The following is a 21,378-nucleotide window of genomic DNA, read 5'->3' on the forward strand; positions in this document are numbered from 1 at the left end:
GTGCACACATACACAGGCACACAAACAGGCACACACACGCACAGACAGGCACACACAGGCACATAGACGCGCGCACACACACAGGCACACACGCAGACAGACAGACACACACACACACCATGCCCGCCCCCACTCCAGCCCGTGGGCGTGGTTCCCAGCGTCTGCGAATTCGCGCGCCCGGGGCGGGGCGGGGCGGGCCTGACCGGGGGCCACTGACAGCCGCCGTAGAGAGCGGCTGGTCGCACCTCCGGCCTCGCCGCCCAGCTGCTGACAGCCTCCCGGCGCGCCGGTCCATGCTGGTCCCGGTCTTTGTTCTGGGGCCGGCGCCGAGACATGCGCGGCTGACGATGGAGGTGGAGGACTCGGGCGGCGTGGTGCTGACCGCCTACCACTCGTACGCCCGCGCCCAGCCCCCCAACGCAGAGTCGCGCTGCGCGCCCCGGGCCGCCGCCAGCCACCCGCTCAGCAGGTACTCGGAGCCGCTCCCGCCAGGGCGGCGCAGTGGCGCTGGGCTTGGGGGGTTCGCCGTGCAGCTGCGCCTTCTGCCTGGGCGCTGATTGTTGTTTCAAGTTTTAATGGACTAGATGAGTGAGCCTGAGGTTCTTTGCATTGTCTTTGACTGGAGGTGGGAAACGCTCCAAGGCTCCACCAGCCTGGGCTGAAGTCGTTGGCTAGCAGGGATTAGCAGCGGGATTGCATTCTTGATAATTGAGGATAAGTCGTGTGTGTGTGTATGTGTGTGTGTATATATATATATACATACACACACACCTCATTTCGGCCAAAGTTGCCTATAAAATCTCGGGAAATTAAAAAAAATTCCAAATGAAACACAAGCAGCACATGAAAAGAAAACATTAAAATACATAACCCTAAATCCTCAGAATACTCCTTTTGAGAGCTTGTTCAGTAACTGCATGCCTGATTTAAAATGTAGGTTGAGAAATTCTCTAAAAGGTACACCTCAGTAGACTTTAAAAGACAATTTTATTTCTACATGTTAAAACCTTTCAATTGTATAAATGCATTGGTGTCGTTATTTGATTACTGCTAATGTCAACTCTATGCTGTCAATGCAATTATATTTCCTTTTGGTCAAAAGAAGCCTATAAGCATCTCATCCTGTATATTTCAGATTTAATCAGGGATCTATGTTAAATTACTGTGTCAGTGATCATCCATTTGATGCAAAATCAAGGACAATGAGACTCTCCTTAACTAAAACAAAAGTGGTTAAGTGGGTAGACAAAAGTATTGTGATGAGTGAGATGGTTTGATATTTGATACATATTTGGGGGAAGTTTTATTTGTGTAAATGTGACTATCTGATCCATTGATGAATGCTTTTCTTTACAAGTGGGCAATTTGAGTGATGTGTTTTCATCATGTTTATTTTTAATCATTTCTTTTTTCTCATCCTTTTAACTTTAGTTATGTGATAATGATTGCTTCTGTTCCCTAATTTAATTGATTGTGATTTTAATTGATTTCCGAATTAACAGATTGTGACTTTATTTCAAGGAATATCTTTTTGGCTAGTATCCATGGGAAGAACAAACTACATTGGCAAGAGATCTATGTTGGGCTTGGCTAACAAAGAAAATGTTGTTTCTTTCAAAAACAGCAGATTGAGTGAAATCTCATTTTTATATAAAGACAGTGGGAAAATAACATTTTTTTCCAGCTTTAGGAGTTGTGCATATACTTTTAAAGGCTCCTTGAAAATATAAACTGGCTTTTGTCTTTAGGGTATTTTCTTTTCTAAACATAATCATTGGCTGTAAGTACTCAGATTATGACTAAGTAAATATATATATGTGTGTATCTGTGTGTGTGTGTGTGTGTGTATGTGTGTTGATGAAAAGCATGGGCCAAGTTTGTCCATTTCTTAAACGATTCTAGTGTAGCTGTCCTGTCTATAATTCCCAGCAGCTGTCTCAGAGCGCCAGCCAGATTGTGCCATTTGGGCGATTTGAAACTACATCCGTTTCCAAAGCAAACTAGAAGCAGAAGTTCTATTAAGTCACCATGTGGTCTTGTGGAATGATAATACATGAGAGCAAGCGTTACATGTCAGAGCTAGTATTTCACCTTAAGGTTGCCAATTAGATTCACATTGTTCTAAGTTTGCATTTTTGGTGGCTGCCCTGCACTCTATGGGAGCCTTGGTACCATTGTCCCTCTGCTGCAGGCCCCCCTGGCCCTCTGCAACCCAATCACAAGAGAATAGCTTAATTCCTTGGTTCCTAGTAAAAAAGCAATCAAAAAGAGGTTCCTGTATTTACAAAGAGCCAGAGGACACCATTAATCATAAGTCTGATAACAGAAATAATCAGGCCCAAGTTATTAACCTTTGACTCACTAACTAACGGCCAATACTTCCTTTCAAGCCAAGAAGCAAGATCACATTGTTCTACTTCTGAAGAAAGCACTCTCTCTTTCAAGAATACCCTTTCCTTTAAATTGCTTACACATTTGTAACCTATTTGTGGAGCAATGACCAGAATGGCACTAGAAAGTGTGGACTTTTGTATCTAACTATCATTATTTTTTAGCTCTTGGTGGCATAGGTTCAATTCAAAGCAAACCATTCTTTTTTATTTTCCAGACCCCTACTACACCTGAGTTTATATGTTTTTAAGGGTTTTTTTTCTAGCCTTTTCCCAGTAAAATAGAATACAGTATCTTTCTATTTGGTCATTTTTTTCCACTATTGTATCCCTAGAGCAGTATCTGGTACATCGTAGTAGCCCAATAAATATTTGTTGAATAAATTAATGAATTCCTGCCAAGATTACAAAATAGCCAAGATAAAATGGTGGGATTTTTAACTGCCAGCCTCAACCTGTTTGTGCCTACTATGTGCCAGTAACTTGTTAGACATTTGGATTACAAAGATAAATGGGACATAATCCCTGCCCCAAGAATGTGGTCCTTTACCTTTCAAACGAGCAAGGCTTTGAGAAAAAAGATGAAGTAAGTGACAATATTTCTACATCAAGAGGCTTCAGATGTAAATCTGGATTGTTAGCTAACCATTAAAAAAAAAAAAAGATTGAAGGACCCAGCATCTCAGGCCTGCCCTGCTGCCTGCCATCCCTAACTGAAGCTGAGCCAAGGCTGGTCCATCATGGGGGCTGCTGTGCTTGTTTGCCACGCTCTCCCTGTTTCCCTTCAACACTGAAGCAGTTTCTTTAGGGCCTGCTCATTTTCTTTTATTTTTACTAATTTTATTTTGTTTTCCTAAAGTAAGTAGCCAGTGAAATGTACTTGTCAGTTACTCAGGCTTGAGGTCACATTGGCAGACCCTGACTCTGCACCAGTTACTACAGTGTGGCCTTGGGCAATTTACTTTCGCTGCTTAGGATATTGACTAACGCAAAGGAAGCACCAGATATGTTAGCTATATTCCTACTGTTACCACTTTTAATCAGGTGTTGTTGCTGTAAAGAGGAGAGTCAAACATTTTTGGTACTTGCATCACTATCAGAAGTGGACAAACAAAACAGGGTTAAGAAAGCCTTATATGTCAAGAAAAAAAAAAAAAGGGAGCCATTTAAAACTCAAATATCTGAGTTTTATAGCTCCGATCTTGCAATTCCGAAGAATCAAAGGAATCATTCATTCTTACCTCATTTTATAAATTAGTTAAAACTATGTGTGGAGCATAATAAATGAAACCACCTGAAGTCATATAAATGCACTGGCTTTAGAGGGAGTTGTGTGTACCTAAAAGATTCTAGGTTGGGAAATATTGATGGTAAGGAATCCTCAGATTTAAGTTCTTTTTTTAAAATCAATATTCAGAATATGTAAGTTGATACATTGATTTTTAATATATAGATTATCCTTTGTCCATCTTGTCCTGTTCTGTTTTTGCTCTTTTAATTTGCATGGGGCAATCTGCTGTGGCATTTAAAATACGGTTGTACGTATTTCCTTTTGAGCCTTTGGGATTCCTTCCCACAACTCCTGTTTCTTTAAGAATTATTTCCTATTTTTTATTCAATTTCTGTCACCATATTCCTTGATTCTAATAGAGTGTGAGGATGAATAGACTTGCTTGTTAATTCTCATAATTAATTATATTTTCTCATATTACTTTTATCTTTTCAAGTTTTCTTAGGAATTAATTTCAAGGACTCCACAGAGTCTATTTTGGCTATGACTTTTCATTAGCATGGCATACTTGTAACACGAATTTTAATTTGTGTCTTTGGAGCTAAAAGGCAAGAAAACCATGAAGATTCAACATCTTTCGGTCCCTAATAGGCACATCAGCTTTTCAGTAGTTTAAAGCAAGAGCATCATTCCCTCAGAGGAAGTTTTAGTAAACATATTTCATTCTCACTTATTTTCCATTTTGGTCGACTAATTTGATATTACAGCAACAACAAAAAACATACTCAGCTTGCGTTTCTGGGCAGTTTAGGCTTATTCCTGATGAGGAATACCAAGTACCTTCTGGGTTTAGCACCTTTATGTGCTTAACAGTGGCAGGGAGTCCTACTTGGTGTCCACAGTGCATTTCTAGATCATGGGGGATTCAAACCACTGCAAAATTGATTCATGCAGCGAAGAGACTCACAAGTCATAAGTATTTGTTGCGAGGAAGAGAACTAATTCTTTTTTTCACAAAATTGTATATCCACATCCTCTTGTAAAGGAAGAAAGAGAATAAAATAACTATAAATGATCAGTTCTGTTAAGTGGTTGAAATTAGAATCATGATTTTTAGAGAGGCCAAGCTTCTATTCAGAATCCAGAGTGAGACTATGGACAAACATACAAAATAATTTCACTGATAAAATGAAAGGTAGCCAAAGATAAAGCTAGATATTTTGTTTTTCAAGGGTTTCCTGAGTATATACAAATAATGAAATACAGTATTTTGTTAGTGAAGGTATAGTAGAAAATGGCCATGATTATTTCTGATATTTATCTAGTTATACCATAAACTTCCCGAGAGAGGACAAAAATAGAGGAGGGAAACAGCCAACTCTTCCTCGAAAACAAATATAGAAGCTAACCAAGGTTATCCTAGGAATTTTAATTCTACAGCAATGTTTAAACTTCTATGAGGGGGCTATTGTTTCTTAACGATTCCTAATAATAAGATAATTTGATTAAAATGGAATTGATGATTACTAAGTACATACTTTATATTGAGGAAAAACTAAATTTAGCAACTTTTAGTGATAGATTTATTGGACTGAAATTAATTAATTAAGAAGACATTTATTTCCAGGTGCTGACTCTTACTAAGCATTCGTGTAGGCCTGTGTGAGTTTAGGTACACATGCACAGGGACACCAAATTCTGGGGGATACTAGGTATGCTTTCTTGAAAGGATTCAAAAACAGTAATGGAAATAAGATTCTTACTAGACAATAGGTATTTGTAGGTCATTCTTCATGTTATGGTTGAAACCAGAGTTGATGTCTCTGGTTTCTTTTTATAGTGGGATCCCTGCTGAGCGTAGGTTCCTTCATATGCAGAGCTGTTGGAAAACATCTGGTACATTTCCTCTGATGGTGTCATATGGCTACATATTTGGCCAGTTGCTCTATCCATTTTTAAGCTGCTCACTTCTCCTTGATCATTAATCTGTAACGTGTGCACAAAAATTTAGGGAATTTAGAGTATTATAGAATCGCCTCACGTAGATGAAGATGATGACTAAAAAGTCGTAACTTTTAACTTTCTATTTGGATGTAATTTTGAAACTTGCAAAAGTAGTCCAGAAAGTTTCTGCGTAACCTTTACCCAGATTCCCCAAATGTTAGCATCTTGCAAAACCAGAATACCATTTGTGGAAACTAAACAAAGTAAAACTGATACAATACTATAAACGAAACTACGAACTATGTTCTGATTTCACCAGTTTTCCACTAGAATTGGAATTTTCCTGTTGTAGAATTGAATGTAGGACTCCACACTGAATTTTGTTGTGTCTCCCGAGTCTCCTGCAATCTGACAGTCTGTCTTTGTCTTTCATGACACTTTTTGAGAACTGGTTGGTGATTTATAGGCAGTCCTTCAAATTGGGTTGATCTGATGTTTCTCATGATTAGATTAAGGTTATAGTGTAATTTTTTTTTTTTTTTTTTTGAGCCAAGGTCTTGCACTGTCACCCAGGCTGGAGTGCAGTGGTCTAATTATGGCTCACTGTAGCCTGGACCTCCTGGACCTAAGTAATCCTCCCATGTCAGCCTCCTGAGTCGCTGAGGCTACAGGCACATGCCACCACGCCTGGCTAATTTTTGTATTTTTTGTAGAGATGTAGTTTTGCCATGTTGCCCAGGCTGGTCTCAAACTTCTGGGCTCGAGTGATCTACCCACCTTGACCTCCCCAAGTGCTGGGATTACAGATGTGAGCCTTCATGCCTGACCAAGCTTATGCATTTTTGATGAGAAATCTGTGGAAGTAATGTTGGGTTCCTCTGAGGGCATCATACCGTGGGTATGCGATGTTGACGTCTTACTAATATTGGTGTTAGGTTTGATCATCTGGATAAGGTGGTGTCTGCCAGATTTCTGTACTATAAAAGTTACTATTTTCCTCTTTATGATTAATAGCTACCTTTGGAGAGATACTTTGAGACTATGGAAATATGCTTTTTCTCTTTAAACTTTCCTTTTAGCATTTATCTGTGGATCTTGTCAGTAAAGTTCACTAAGGTGGTGTTCTAAAGGTGACTTTCTATTTCTCTCATTTCTTCTATATTTGACTTATTTTACATACTGTGAAATAGACATCTAGGAGTCTTGCTGATTTTGTTTTTACCCCATTAGCTTTTAAAAAGTCAGCCAAATATAAATAGGCATCAACAGTTATTTAATCCACTCTTTTTTTTTTTTTTTTTTTCAGTTTTGACACAAAGTATAAAAAATGATTTAATTTGACCTGGTCTGACTTTATGAAAGCTCTAAAGATAGATTTTCTATTTTTAAAAATTTTTTGGAAACAAATGTTTATTAATAGGCTCAAAGAAAAAAAAATCAGCTGGGTACAGTGGCTCACACCTATAATCCCAGCACTTTGGGAGGCCGAGGTTGAGCGGATCACCTGAGGTTGGGAGTTCAAGACCAACCTGACTAACATGGTGAAGCCCCGTCTCAACTTAGAAAAAAATACAAAATTAGTCGGGCGTGGTGGTGGGCGCCTGTAGTCCCAGCTACTTGGGAGGCTGAGGCAGGAGAATCACTTGAACCCAGGAGGCAGAGGTTGCGGTGAGCCAAGATCATGCCATTGCACTCTGGCCTTGGCAACAAGAGTGAAACTCTGCCTCAAAAAAAAAAAAAAAAAGAATCAGAAAGTTGCTAAATTAAAAACTGTGTAAAGAGAGTGTAGCTGTTCTTAAATCCCAGTTTGCCTAGAGAGTATTACTGAAACTGTCTTTTATTCTTTTAGAATTATCTTTGTACCTGATGGAAAACATTTTCCTTTTACTAGTGTTCTGGAGATGTTATGTGAACATCTGCAAATGTATTTTAACTAAAGTAAACATTCTAATTTGCATGTAATCAGAATTTTTTCTCATTCCATCCTCAAACTAAACAATTTTGTGTCTGAGGTAATTGCCATGTTCTTATTTCTCAACCATATGGTCTGTAGATATCAGTTCTAGCCAGGAATAAAAGTAAAATGTTATATAGCAAAGCAAAGGAGATAAATGGAATGTTTTTCAGAAGAAAATTTTGGAAATAAATTCTATCTATTTAGGCAATACACTTTGCTTTGTTTTTAAGCGTCTTTGGATGAAAATAAGTCAGGCACACCCTTAAATAGTGTTAGAAATTAACCTTTTCTTAATAACTGTTGTCATTAAGACAGCATAATTGCATGTGTTACTAAAGTAAAGGTACCCTTTGAGATGTGTAAGTTTGCTTGCTTTACTAATAAATAGTCTATATTGGTATATTGTTTTATTTCCTAAAAATCCTAAAAATTGAAATTATTACTTATTTCTTCAGGCAGCTCTGAAAGTCTTTAGCAGTACTTTTATTTCTAATATTGTTACTTTTAACATGCTTTGTAATTTGCTTTTGATTAGATAACCAGCTTGTTACAACTATGTGAAGGAAATGCGGTTTAAAGGATTAAAGTGTATACTCTTTTGTTAAAGAATTTGATAGCATTTATTTTGGTTTCTTTGAGAGTTTTTTTTTTTTTAGCTTGTTTGCTTTTTGTCTCTTGCTGTGCTCTGGTTATTGAGTTAGTGAGTTTTTCATAATGTATCATTCTTTATCATATGAAGTTTCATACATCATTTCTTTGTGATTACTGTAGGCTGTGCATCACAACAAAATAATAAAGTGTACAAAAACTTCAAGTTGCTTTAGTCTCTAAAGTGGGAAGTAAAGAAAGTAGATTGTTTTGCTATATATGCATCTTCTTAACTATCTGGGGTTTATGACACATTCTTTGAGTATCATATGTGTTATGTCACTCTTCAATAAATGAATAACATAGATAAACTATCCATTGGACAGGTAGTTAGTGCCATGTAATCCAAGGTTGGGAGAACATATACTAAGTATCCCTTAGACAACCAGCTGCCTGTGTCATGTTACTCTTAAAAACTAATTAAATCCATGCATTCCTTTTCTGATCCCTTAGATGAATAGATGATGACTGCATACAAATACACAATACAAAGCACAGGAAGGAGAAACTGGAAACCAAGGACAAAAGTAGTAGGTAGTATTTCTTAAACTGTCAAACACTTGAGATTTATTTGTGCTATTTTAGCAATTGTAAGTTTGGGTACTGATTATCTTTTATGTACCAGACATAAATCTTTGTATCTTTGTTAAACTTTGTGGTTAGCCACAAAATTTACTTATATACATTTATAGTGTACAGGGGAAAAAATCCCATTGAAATTTCCTATTGAGTATTCATTTATGAAAATCAATTTAGAAAACACTGACCAATGCTTTTGCCTTAAAAAGAAATCACCTGTTAGTGTATTTACCTTTATACAAAGGTTCATCAATTATTTTATGTTTTTGAAGATCAGTGGAGAAATCTGACAGTGACTAGAAAAAATTCTCAACATCCTAAAATGGCATTATAACTCATACTATGATATTTGATTTATTTCTTCTCTCTCCACTTTTCCTCTTACCCTCACTACAACACAAACATTTATGTAGTAGCCAAAGTTACATGTCAGTGGTTGGGATTAAATCTGTATTTAAATGGCAAGAGATAAAAAGCAGAAAAGACAGAGAGAATGAATAAACGCAGTCAAAGAAATGAGGACTAAACTTCTCTGAAGGTTTCCTTGAAAACTGTAGCCAGAAGAGTTCTGGCTGCCGTGACAGGCTGCCATCTACCACCGTAACGCTCATTTACCGTGACAGGCTGCCACCTACCACCATAATGCTCATTTGGTAATCAGTCATGCGCTCATCATGCCCTATGGTCCTGCGATGTTGATTCTTTAAAAATAAGTCCTAGCTTTAATCAGAGCTTACAAATAAGGCAAGCACTGTGCTGAAAGCTTGACATACATTATCCCAGTTATTCTTTACAGCAGTTCTGTGACACAGGAAGAAACCAAAGCACAGAAGTAACCCAAAATCACACAGCAAGGAGCGCCAACATTCCAACCCAGTCTTTTCTAGAACTGGTGCTTTTAACCTGTTATTTAAATCTTGTAACATTATTAGTATATTATGGATATATTGTTTCTCTGCCTTAGTTTGATTATGGTGAGCAGGGACAATACCGGTATAGCCCTGTTAATAACCAGCAAGAGCAACTTCCACGTAGTAGAGGTTACAAATATTCAGTGTTGATTTAGTCTTTCGTTTTGTAGACATTTCTATTCTGTTTTAATGGAATAAGCATAGAAGTGGTTATGAATGGATATATGAAATTGATTTAAATATAATAATATATTTGAGAACTGTTGTTATCACTTGAAGGAAGTTCAATAATAGGATTTTTAAAAATTTATATTCTTATCCTTCACATAGTCTTATTTAAGACTATATTTAACAGTATTTAAAACTAGACAAACTATTCTAGAGAAGACATTCAAATTGACTAAGAAGGTAAGATCTAGGCAGTCAGTAACAGGAAATCTTCCTGTGGTGGGCTTCTCTCTCTCTCTCTCTCTCTTGCAGAAGAAGGGCAGGTTTTAATCCTTTAATCTTTAGGTTTATGTTCTTAGTAACTAGATCTTACAATTTTTCACTTTAGTTTTATTAGTTGCTTTTTTAACTACTAAAATATATTTCTATAGTTAAAAACATTTTTTTTGCTTAATTCCTTGCAGTATGATTTATACCATAAGAATTCTTTTTAGGTGTGTGTGTGTGTGTGTGACAAGTTTCGCTCTCGTTGCCCAGGCTGGAGTGCAATGGCGTGATCTTGGCTCACTGCAACCTCCGCCTCCCGGGTTCAACCGATTGTCCTGCCTCAGCCTCCCGAGTAACTGGGATTACAGGCATGCGCCACCTCGCTTGGCTAATTTTGTATGTTTAGTAGAGACAGGGTTTCTCCATGTTGATCAGGCGGGTCTGGAACTCCTGACCTCAGGTGATCTGCCCACCTTGGCCTCCCAAAGTGCTACGATTACAGGCATGAGCCACCTTGCCCGGCCCCACCGAAAGAATCCTTAATGAACATTGAGAAATACCACTTCATGAGAATTAATGAGTTCTTCCTTTATTCTCTCCCAATTTTCAGTCAAGTTTTCACCTTGTCCGAGTTGAAGGCAACCAGGGGATCAAGTCAGGTCCTAGACAACGATCACTGTAGAGATGACTGTTCTGTTCTAAATCTTGCTCAAAAATGTAGGCTGTGGAAGCTCAGACTCCTGAGCCATCCCTAGTCTCCTGTAAGCCCGAGTACAGCCCTTGTCCATCAGTGACCTTGGAGCCATGGATGATGCCAGTCTCAGAAGAGCCTCAGATATTTCCATTTAGAAAACGAATCCTAGGCCCATTTTAGTCTGCACCTGAATCCTCTGCAAGGTCAGAATCATAATGGCCCTCAGTCTCTGGGCCCTTGTGTTAATTTGTCAAGCTATTCATTTTAATAAACTTCAGTTCTTAGGACACCAGAACTACAGAGATAGGACAATCATTTTCATGATACAATAAATAGTAGTCTGGGCTTTTCTGCTAACTGCCGTGTCTTCGGGAGTGTCTTCTCATTATTTTTAACCAGCTAGGGAGTTCAGAGTACGTTGCTAATGAGAACTAAGTTTCTTGAAGACCAGTCATGAGTAAGGACAGCCAGGAACAATGTCTGTGCTACAACTGGAAAGCAAAGTATGGAAAAGTGTCTTGCCTAGAGCCTCATAGGGAATTACCAACCTGTCCAGCCAGGTTCAACCACCTGCTCCCCATCCCCATAGCATTCGCACAGGCCTACAGCGTAGTCTCCTGGGTTCGGGGAAGCAGGCAGGCCAACAGCAAGGAAAACATGGAGGAGGGGAGAACTGGCTCCCTGACTGGGTATGGAGCTAGAGAAAAGGTGGTGTCGATTATGAGAATGGCATTTCCTTAGCTTCCTTTCAAACACTGTTACAACCACCCGTGCACATTATCTTAGTGAATGTAAGTTGGAGAGTCTTGAAAACATATTTGCTGTGACTTTTCATTGTCATCTTAAAAACAAAAAAATTACTGACCTCAATAGAGTAAGCAATTAATGAGGGAAAGAGCTGACTGTAAGTTTCCACAGATTCTGTTTTGAAAAACAGAGGATGCCTGGCCCTGTGATTTTTAACATACCACAACTGAACTCCTTTCCCTCCTCATTTATAAGGCTCTTGTGATTACAAGGTCGACTTGGCAACTGTTTTCATAAAATCTGAATTGTGCTGAGTTGCAGAAAGCTGCAGGCTGGAGGACTCCCACCTCTTCCAGCTGCTGGAGGCATGGAATTGGAAAAAGCAGGCCAGGATCTGCATGTCTAAAGCTGTGTCATCCTTCATGAGGCAATGATCCCACACCAGCTAAAATAACATGAGTCATTGCTTATAAGAAGCCCAAGTGAAGCTGATTTCGATTATACCAATCCTAAACAAACATGATACTCCTCTTATCCAGATGATAAAAAAGTTCTTATTGTGGGAGTTAAGAAAAAAAAAATAGCACCAGTTCTCTTTAGAGTTCATGGAAGTGCTTTGCCATTTAGCGGGCTTTTAAAGTGTATCTTAAACAGGAACTCGTCATTTAGCCAAATCTTACTCTAGGTTATTCTTGCTTTTGTCTCTTACTCCCCTACCCCCAACCGTGCCCACATCCAGTTTGGCTCATTAGTATTTTAATCTGGTTTGAAGGCTATTTGGATCAAAATCCATAAAATCAAAACTGTAATCTTGTAGCTCTTTGCTTTTATTCTTTTCCAGGATCACCCAATCGCTTTCTTCCTCTAGAGTATAAAAGATGGTTTTCAAATAGACCACAAAGAGCTGGAGAAATGGTTTAGAAGGGTAATGAAGTAGCTTAAGTAAAGCTGATGAAGGCCTCGGCTAGAGTTGTGGGAATATGGGTGAAAGATGCTGAAGGATTCCATGGGGAAAACAAGCAAAGAAGTTGGTATGATTTGGTGATTAAATGCATGCTGAGAACTAGGAACACATAACTTGGTTTTCTTTTTTTCTTTTTCTTTTCTTTCTTTCTTTCTTTCTTTTTTTTTTTTTTTTTTTTTTTTTTTAAGATGGAGTGTTTTGCTCTTGTTGCCCAGGCTGGAGTTCAGTGGTGTAATCTTGGCTCACTGCAACCTCAACTTACTGGGTTCAAGTGATTCTCCTGCCTCAGCCTCCTGAGTAACTAGGATTACGGGCACCCACCACCATGCCCGGATAACTTTTTTTGTATTTTTAGTAGAGACAGGGTTTCATCACGTTGGCCAGGCTGGCCTCGAACTCCTGACCTCAGGTGATCCACCCACCTCGGCCTTTGTGCAGGGATTACAGGCGTGAGCCATCGTGCCCGGCCATGACTTGGTTTTCCGTCTGGGAGTGGTAGGTACTGAAGTTGGGATTTGTGGTGGATGAGCAGATTGTGGATGGGCAGACAATGAGTTTGACATGTGAAATTTCAACCTTTAGGTTCTTGTGGGATAATTAAGTGTATATGCTCAGCAAACAGGTGGCTATACAAGTTGGAAGCCTAGGAGAGAGATCAAGGCTGAAAGTTCTAAGCTATTTATTCATGGGAGACTTAAACATTTCAGGGATAGTTAAAACTGGGCTTGGATGAGATCTGGCAGAAGAGGGTAAAGTCTCTATAGAGACGGCAGTGGAACAAGGATGGAAACTTGAGTAATGCCAGCTAGGGAAGGGCAGGGCTTGGGAGCCCGTAATGGAGACCAACAGGATGAGAGCTTTCCAGAAGCAAAGGCAGCAGGCTCAGAATGATCAGACAGCCACATCAAAAGGAGCTAAATGACCAATATGGTAAAGAAAATCATCCACAAGATTAAGTAGTGCGCGTATCAGTGATGATCTTTGCTATTGTGGGTTTAATAGAGTTGTAGAGGTGGAAGCCACTTTGCTGCAGGTTGAAGAGTGATTGTGAGATAAGAAAATATAGGCAGAAAGTAGATATGATTCCTTCTGAAAGCTTAGCTTGTAAGAAGGAAGAGAGAGAAGAGGGAGACTGAAAAGGAGAACTTTAACAAATGTACCTCAAAAAACTAAAATTCTGATAAAAGTCAAGAAAGAAATCTAGCGTTTCTAAAACGCAGGACTTAAAAATCCATTTCTTTTCTTACTTAAAATCCTTTGATAATACGTTTTTGCATATAGGATAAAACTTTATTCTTAGCCTCAAAATAATATGGAAACATTTCTAGAACAAGAATATTGTCCATTTTCTTCACTACTGGATCCTTAACTACCTTTCCCTCTCCCTCATCAGAGGGCCTGGCACTTACTAGAGTCTTAACAAATGGTTAACTGTGGAGGCTGAAGTGTGGAAATGTGATTTCTCCTTTGTTGGAAGCTGCCAGGGAAGTCTTCCAAAATCTGAACATCTCTTCCTTTACAAAGTCTTCCCTGAGAGAGAAAATATACTAAATTAACCTTTATTCATAGAATCATATATACTATTGATAATATGCTATAGAAATAAGAATAATAAAAAATCAAACTGGCAACAATTGTAAACAATAATAGCTTCATACATAAAACAGAGTGCAGCATGGATAGATAATTAATAGAAAGTAAATATATCCCTCGTTGTTTTAAAAGATTAAATTTTACTTGAATCATTTCACTCATTAAAACAAGAAGAAATTAAGCTCTGATTCTTGCAATAAAAAGTGAAATTGAACAAATATTTATTGAACCTCTCTATGCCGTATGTGATATTGGATGCTGGGGCTACAAAATGGTTAATAGCTGGTCCTTATGTGAGAAGTGTGTTCACGATCAATTTCTGCTGCATCCAAAGTTCCACTGCTTGAGGACAGAAACTGTCTCTTATCTCTGTATCCTTAGCATTTTAGCCTACTGGCCCAGAATTGACACTCAATATGTGAATGGTTCAATGAATGAATGATTGAAAAAAAATGCGTAAGATACTCTAGGAAAGGGGAGAAGATGTAACTAATATTTCGGGTTCGGTTTGGTGAGAGAGGGGTTAAGGAACGCTTCTTGGAGGAGTCGATAGCTCAATTAAGTCTAAAGAATGAGAATGAGTTAGTGGGGGGGCGATTTTAAGAGCTGGAAGAGTGTTTTTGGCCGAAGAACCAGCGTAAGGAAGAGGCGTTGCAGCATGTAACCACAGATGCTGGTATTGCTGATACCATGAAATATGAGATAAGGGAGGGAGAGTAGAGACCATTTAATGTGCACTTTGAGTAAAATGATTAGGGTCAGACTGTACTCAGTGACATACCCAATTTCTTCATTTGGTTTATGAAGGGGTTCCATTAGTTGACCTCACGGGTCTTTTCTCACGCTTAAATTCTGTTTTTCCCTATTATTAAGTTGAAAGTGAGGGTAATTAGACAATCCTAGATTTTTAACTAAAACACAGTTTTAGACCTGTGCTAATTTTATGATAACACCTGTCTCCCCTCTCATTGAACTGTACTTATTTAATTGATCTCTCAGGTACTTTTGCTGTCTGTACAGTCGCATGAATTGTTACCTAATTTAGTACATTCCATTACTCAAAAAGTGGCACTTGGTTTATTTCAACTAAGCTACCTAAGTCCAGATAATCTATTAATAAGATGCTTGTGTTTAAGATTTTCTTTGAAAAATATAGCCTGTCCAATAAGCCGAACTGATTTTTGTTTTTCAGATGATTGTGAATTGACAAGTCAATTAATAGGAATGTTAGGGAGTGTTTAAAAATGCTATGGCACCTTATTTTATTTATTTTTTTCAAAATTAAAGAGAATATTCACTAATAACTTCTTTTTTGAAAGATATATGTTATGTGCTAGTTTAATAATTTCATTTATACTTCACTTAATTACATTTAATTTAACTATGTTTATATTTCATTTAATTACTTTATACTCTATTTTGGCACAAAATTAGAAAAATTTAATAGAATTTAAACTGAAGTGGAGACATCCAAGAAACATGGGAGCATACTGTTGAATATTTTCCTTGTGTTTTTAATAATTCAACAAAACACACACACACACTTTTTAAGAGGAAAAATCTATTTCACTTTTTTCCCTCATTTTCTGCTTTTGAGTGTCCTCTGACATGCTAGGTCCTAAAACTGATATCTGATGACATGTTCCAAGAACGTGCCTGGGAAGGAAATGGGCTTAGAGGTTTGACAGGAATTTCCCTGCACCAAGGAGCACTTTTTCACCTTTCTTTCCTCCTTCTTCACCTTTCTATCTTCACTTCATCTTCTTATCCATTACCATGGAGGGAAAATTATATAATGGTCATGAATCTAAAGACCTCCAGGGTTTCTGAAGCCATACCCACAAACAAATAAAAATAAATGCTTTATTTAGTGATAACAGTCAGTTTAAAAATCGAGATACACTTCCTCTACCATAAAGTGCACTGTTAAATATTCAGTTCCGTGATTTTTGACCCATGTAACTGCCATCTAAAACAAGATCTGTAACATCTCCCTCACCCCAGACACTTTCTTCATGCACTTTGTTCCTTCAATTACTCCTTCCAGCCAACCCGTTTCCGACTTCTATCACCACAGATTAGCATTGCCTGTTCGCCGAAGCCATCTAAATGGAGCATCACAGAATGTATGATTTGTGTCTGGCTCCTTCGCTCGTCATAATGGTTTCTGATGTTCAGACACATCATTTCATCGGAGCCTGAAAGTGCCAGTAATGTGTACAGACCGTTTGGTGGTTTTATCCTGTTATTGTACCTGCCTGTCATCCTGCTGTGTGGCAGCTATTGGCTGTTGGGTTAAGAGGGGCTGGGCAAGGAAACAGGTTTAGAGTAAAACCCATCACACTGTGAGAAAACTGAACTCAGGATTCTGTTCCCAGGACACTGCATCTGGAGACTCATTTCTCCATTGTAGACCCAGCCAAGATTGGGATGTAAGCAAGTTTATTTTCGTGCCTGATCCATTTACTTTGGCTTCCTGGAGCCCTTCTGTTTTCCCTGTAGTGCTCCCCGAAGAGATCATTTTGTTCTAGCAAGGAACGGTCTTAGCATTTAAGGTGTTTTACCTTCCCAAAGCATATATACATTTCTTTAAACCTCTAATAGTGAGACTCCAGGTCTCATTCAGGGAACGGAATGTTCTTTAGGCAGGAAGTCACACACCTCGGTGCACGTAATTTAGACCAGGGGTGGCACAGTTTTTCTGCAAAGGGTCAGTATTTTAGGCTTCACTGGTTATATTTTCTCTATGGGAACTCTACTGTTGTTATTGAAAAAGCAACTATAAACGTTACCTGAACCAATAGAGTTTATTGTGTTCTGATAAAACTTTATTTAGAGAAACAGGTAGTAGCCTGGATTTGGCCTGTGGGCCATAATAGTATCCGACTCCTTTACATAGCTTTAGATAGCTTTCTGCTCCGCCTACTCTTGAGGCTTGTGTAGCAAGCCTATCCTAGCAAAATACGGAGAATTAGTTTTCCAGAATACGGAAAGCTGAAAGGAACCTGGGGTTGCACCTGTTACAATCTCTCGTTTTTAAGTGAGGACACTGAATCTCAGAGCAGTAACTTTTCAGGGTCACAAGGAATCAGTGAAGAGTCCAGACAATTCAGTCTTCAACAGTTTCTGATGGATATGAGTCATGTTACCTCAAATATAGTGTCATGTTGACATTTGGAGAAGCTGTCTTAGCTCATGCATTTTAAAGGAATAAAAGCGACAGAGAGAGAAACGGATATAGGAATTCAGGTGGTAATGTTCTGAAAACTTAACCAGGGGTCAGCCAAGAAAGGATGAGAGTTATACATTTAGCAAGTAGATTGATTAATGAAACAAAAAACAGCACTGTATATTGAACACTTTGTCCAAGTCAGTTTTAAAATTATATATGTGTGATGAATGAATAATAAATAATTTTAACTGAGAAAACGGAGACCTCTAGATTCTCTGATATTCAGTTCATTCATCCATTTATTCTTTCTTTTGATTTTTTTTTAGCAAACATTCATCAAGTATCTTCTCTTGAAGGCATCATGAAAGAGCAAAGCTAATCAAGACAGAGTTCCTGTGCTTGAGGAGCTTATACTGGAGCCCAGGCGAACTGGGAACCATTTTTTGTTTAGTATTGTATCCTCTAAAGAGGAAACAGGGTTTGCATCACAGAGGACATGATATTTGAGTTGGGCATGTGGATATGCTGTGATGTGTGTATATCGGTCTATAGATGGAGGTAGAGGGTAGGGAGAGGGAGTCAGTCATTCAGGTTGGATATATTTAGGGATCGGCAAGCGAAGTAGCAATAGTTTTTGTAGATATGCTTGGCAGGATTTAATTTGTGGGATGAGATTGGCTCAACAGACCACTTGTCAAAGAAATGTCAGTTGTTTCAGCCAAAGCAATTAAAATAAGTTAATAAAAGTGCCTCACTTGGGGAGGTTGTCTTCAACTCTATAGATGCCATATAGTCTATTGAAGTAATTAAAATAGTGAATTTAATGTTAAAGCATTAATCTGGAAAGCATCAGACTCAAGCAAAAAATTCTTTTAGCGCTCCTGAAGAGTTCATGCTTCCCCACACAAAAAAATACCCAAATAACTGGTAGAAACTACTTTACACATTGGAAGTAGCTGATTTAATAGCTACTAATCATAAACATATGCTGGAATCATAGTGGTTCAGCCAGAGTGCCAGTATTCAGACTTCACATTTAGTAGAGACATACATAACTCTTACCCCCAATGACTCATACTTTCTGTGTTTACCTTGGCTTGTGGTTGGATGACCCAGCTGGGTATCCAGTGTTGTGCACCAGAGGCACATGGGGCAAGCAGAGGGGGAAGGCTTTCACTTGGCACTAATGAAACACTGGCCTGCCTTAGGCATTTTGATAATTATGTGAATGCAAAAATATTACTAATAACAGAGCATATTTTGGAGGCCATCTCAAAGCTGGTCAGCTGCATTTAAGCTCATGGCCACTGGTGCTGTGGAATACACCCTTGTTTGCTTTGAAAGTGGTGAAGGAGATCTAGTTAGAGATTGTCTGCCTTCCTGGGATGACACCACCCCTAGAATAGAAATCTCCACATTCCCAAACAAGATTCAACCTAAATCAGCAAATATTCAATTCAACCAACCAGTTACTGCATCAATACCTATTTTGGGGAAATTTTACATTCAGGGTATCTTTACATTTGTAGATACCATGACTGTATTATATACCTGGAGAGAGCTCTCACAGTATTAAGAGTGTTTCTCTAGTACCTGGAGATTATAGGGCAAGTTCAATATAAAAATAGCACATGGCTAACATAGGGCCCAGCTCGAGTGACTGCTGTGTTGGAGGCTGCTGTCTGTGTTGTCTCCTTGAATCAGGACACTTCTGGGCAGCACTGCCATGATGGGCAACTTCTGTGGCTTGGATGTTTCTGGCTGATGTGAGAAAGCGGATGGAGCAGAGGCTGGGAGGACTCTGGGCATACCAGAAAATACCATATGAATAGGATGTTTCTGTTCTCAGAAGTGAAAAATGTTGGCAGTCAACATTTAACAAGGTCAGGGTCCAAGAAGTTACTGCCTTCTAGTCATTTCTCAAGGAAGGTATAGAGGAAGCCGAAGCCTTTCAGTATTTCCCACATGTTTACTGGAAATTATACAAATTGTTGACTAATAGGAAGACAAGGGAAATTAATCCTTTTTTTGACCCTCACGCCCACAGTTTGTGGCCCATTTCCTAAATGGGAGTTTGCTCTGTGTTTCTAGCGCCTTCCTTGCTTTCCCATGTGGCTGTGTGATCTGCACAGGAGACCATCAGTCCCTACTCTTGTGTGCCAAGATGGAGGCAAAACATATTTGTTTATGTAAATGTTTATGCATGCAATATGTTTATGCATATTTGTTTATCCTCATTCTGAGGTTGGGGAGAAAGCTGCTAGCACATCCCTGACCATTATAATCATAACATTAGACAAAAATGTTTGAGCTAAAAGTCAAAATCATAACGTTAGACAAAAATGTTTGAGCTAAAAGTCAATCGGTGCAAACAAGTGATCTGATCACTTGTTATATATTATCCATTCAGTAGGCCATAGTATACTAAAAATAGAAATTCAAGAAACGCTAGCCAAAGTTATAGGTGGCAGATCAGTAGCATATGTTTATAGGAAAGTTAGAAATGTAAAGGCCAGATATTGCTCTCTCTCCTACAAATATTCCTTGGTAGTACTGTCTGACAAAATGCTGGACTGGAGAGATATTTTCCTTTACCCAGAATTTTATAGTCTGCTTTGATTGCATATAGCCTCCCAGCAATCAGTTTATAGGACATTTGAGCCCAAGGACCCGTAGAAAACATGTAACCTTATTTTGCAAATGAAGAAGCTGAGATGTTAATCAACTCAAGTCTCCAATGTTCTAACATTTCTCTGCCATTTTTTTAAATGGGAAGATCTCATCATCATGCTTTTTCCCATTGTATTCTTGCCATTCCTTCCCATATAATATGTGGCATTAGAGAATAGCATCACTCTGTCCACAGAGTGAGAGATAGCTTATATGTATCCAAAGACAGATTTTGGGGGAATGCTTAGCATCCATAGATTCAAGATTGTACTCTTTCTCAGGCCTTGGTATAGGTGACATATTTAGAGTAGTAATATAATCAGTCTGCCCTTTGAAAGGGAGTATTTTAATGAAAATGAGTGTTCTATTTTAAAATTAAAAATTAGGACGTAATTAATTTTCACTGACAGGTTATTCTCAGGTAGTATAGTGTAGATAGCTTCAAAAATATACCCTCAGTGCACATTTAAAGTTCAGTGAAGGTTCCAGGAAGGAAAAAGGGATATATTCAAAACGGCGTTTGTGATGATCTCCAACTCAGTTTTCTTTTCTGGGTTCCTTCCTTCTGTCTATTAGACTTTTCCTTTTGGAGAAGGCAACTTAAACTCCCATGCCTTACTGGGTGCCTGCTCTCATGTGTCTCTGGGTCTGCATGCATGGTATTCATTGCTAACATCTACTGAGTGCTTCCTATAAAGCAAGCACTATTCCAAATGCTTTACATGTATTAAAGCCCCTAGGGTTTGCTACTATGAGGTAGGTATTTTTTTGCTTCTAATTTTACAGATTTAGAAACTGAGATACAGAGTAACCAACTGACCCAAGTGAAGTATGATAATGTCAGCCCAAAACCCATGCTGCTGCTGTTGCTTTTTAAAAATTGTGGTAAAATATACATTCCACAATACAGCTCATGCCTCTTAGCCATCGCACTGTGTTCCCTTTCTATACATACTACTTCTTTACCTGAAGAGCCTCTTTCCCAGTCTTCACCTGGTAAGTACTATAGTCCTCGGAGATTGGGTCATATGTTACTGTCTTAGTCTGTTTTCTGTTTGTATGAAAGAGTATCAAAGACTGGATACTGTATAAAGAAAATAAGTTTGTTTAGCTCATGGTTCTAGAGGCTGGGAAGTCCAAGTGCTTGGTGCTGCATATGGCCAGGGCCTTTGTGCTGTGTCACAACATGGTGGAGGACATCACGTGGTGAGAGGGAAAGAGTGTGCCAGCTCAGGTCTCTCTTCTTCTTATGAAGCCACAGTCCCATCGTGGAGGCCCACCCTGATTACCTTACCTAATCCTAATTACCTTTCAAAGGCTCTACCTCCAAATATCACCAACATATGAATTTGGGGATTAACTTTTCATCACATAAAATTGAAGGGACATATTTAAAACATAGCACTTAACATAATCTAAAGCCTTCCTTATTGCCTTTTCTTG

At 38.6% G+C, this 21,378-nt stretch overlaps 1 protein-coding gene and 1 long non-coding RNA gene across 2 annotated transcripts in view; one reads left to right on the forward strand and one right to left on the reverse strand.

Annotated features, from left to right (window-relative positions):
* LOC111553568 overlaps window positions 1-388 on the reverse strand; it is a 991-nt gene extending 603 nt beyond the window's left edge. The window contains exon 1 of the long non-coding RNA XR_002734986.1: window positions 246-388. This is a non-coding gene — a long non-coding RNA (uncharacterized LOC111553568). The remainder of the gene's footprint in view (window positions 1-245) is intronic.
* ARHGAP28 (Rho GTPase activating protein 28) overlaps window positions 348-21,378 on the forward strand; it is a 190,120-nt gene continuing 169,089 nt past the window's right edge. The window contains exon 1 of the mRNA XM_023228475.2: window positions 348-469. Coding sequence (XP_023084243.2) covers window positions 348-469 — 122 coding nt within the window. The remainder of the gene's footprint in view (window positions 470-21,378) is intronic.

The sequence above is a fragment of the Piliocolobus tephrosceles genome, chromosome 18 (genome assembly GCF_002776525.5).
Source record: "Piliocolobus tephrosceles isolate RC106 chromosome 18, ASM277652v3, whole genome shotgun sequence".
Classification (NCBI taxonomy): Eukaryota; Metazoa; Chordata; class Mammalia; order Primates; family Cercopithecidae; genus Piliocolobus; species Piliocolobus tephrosceles.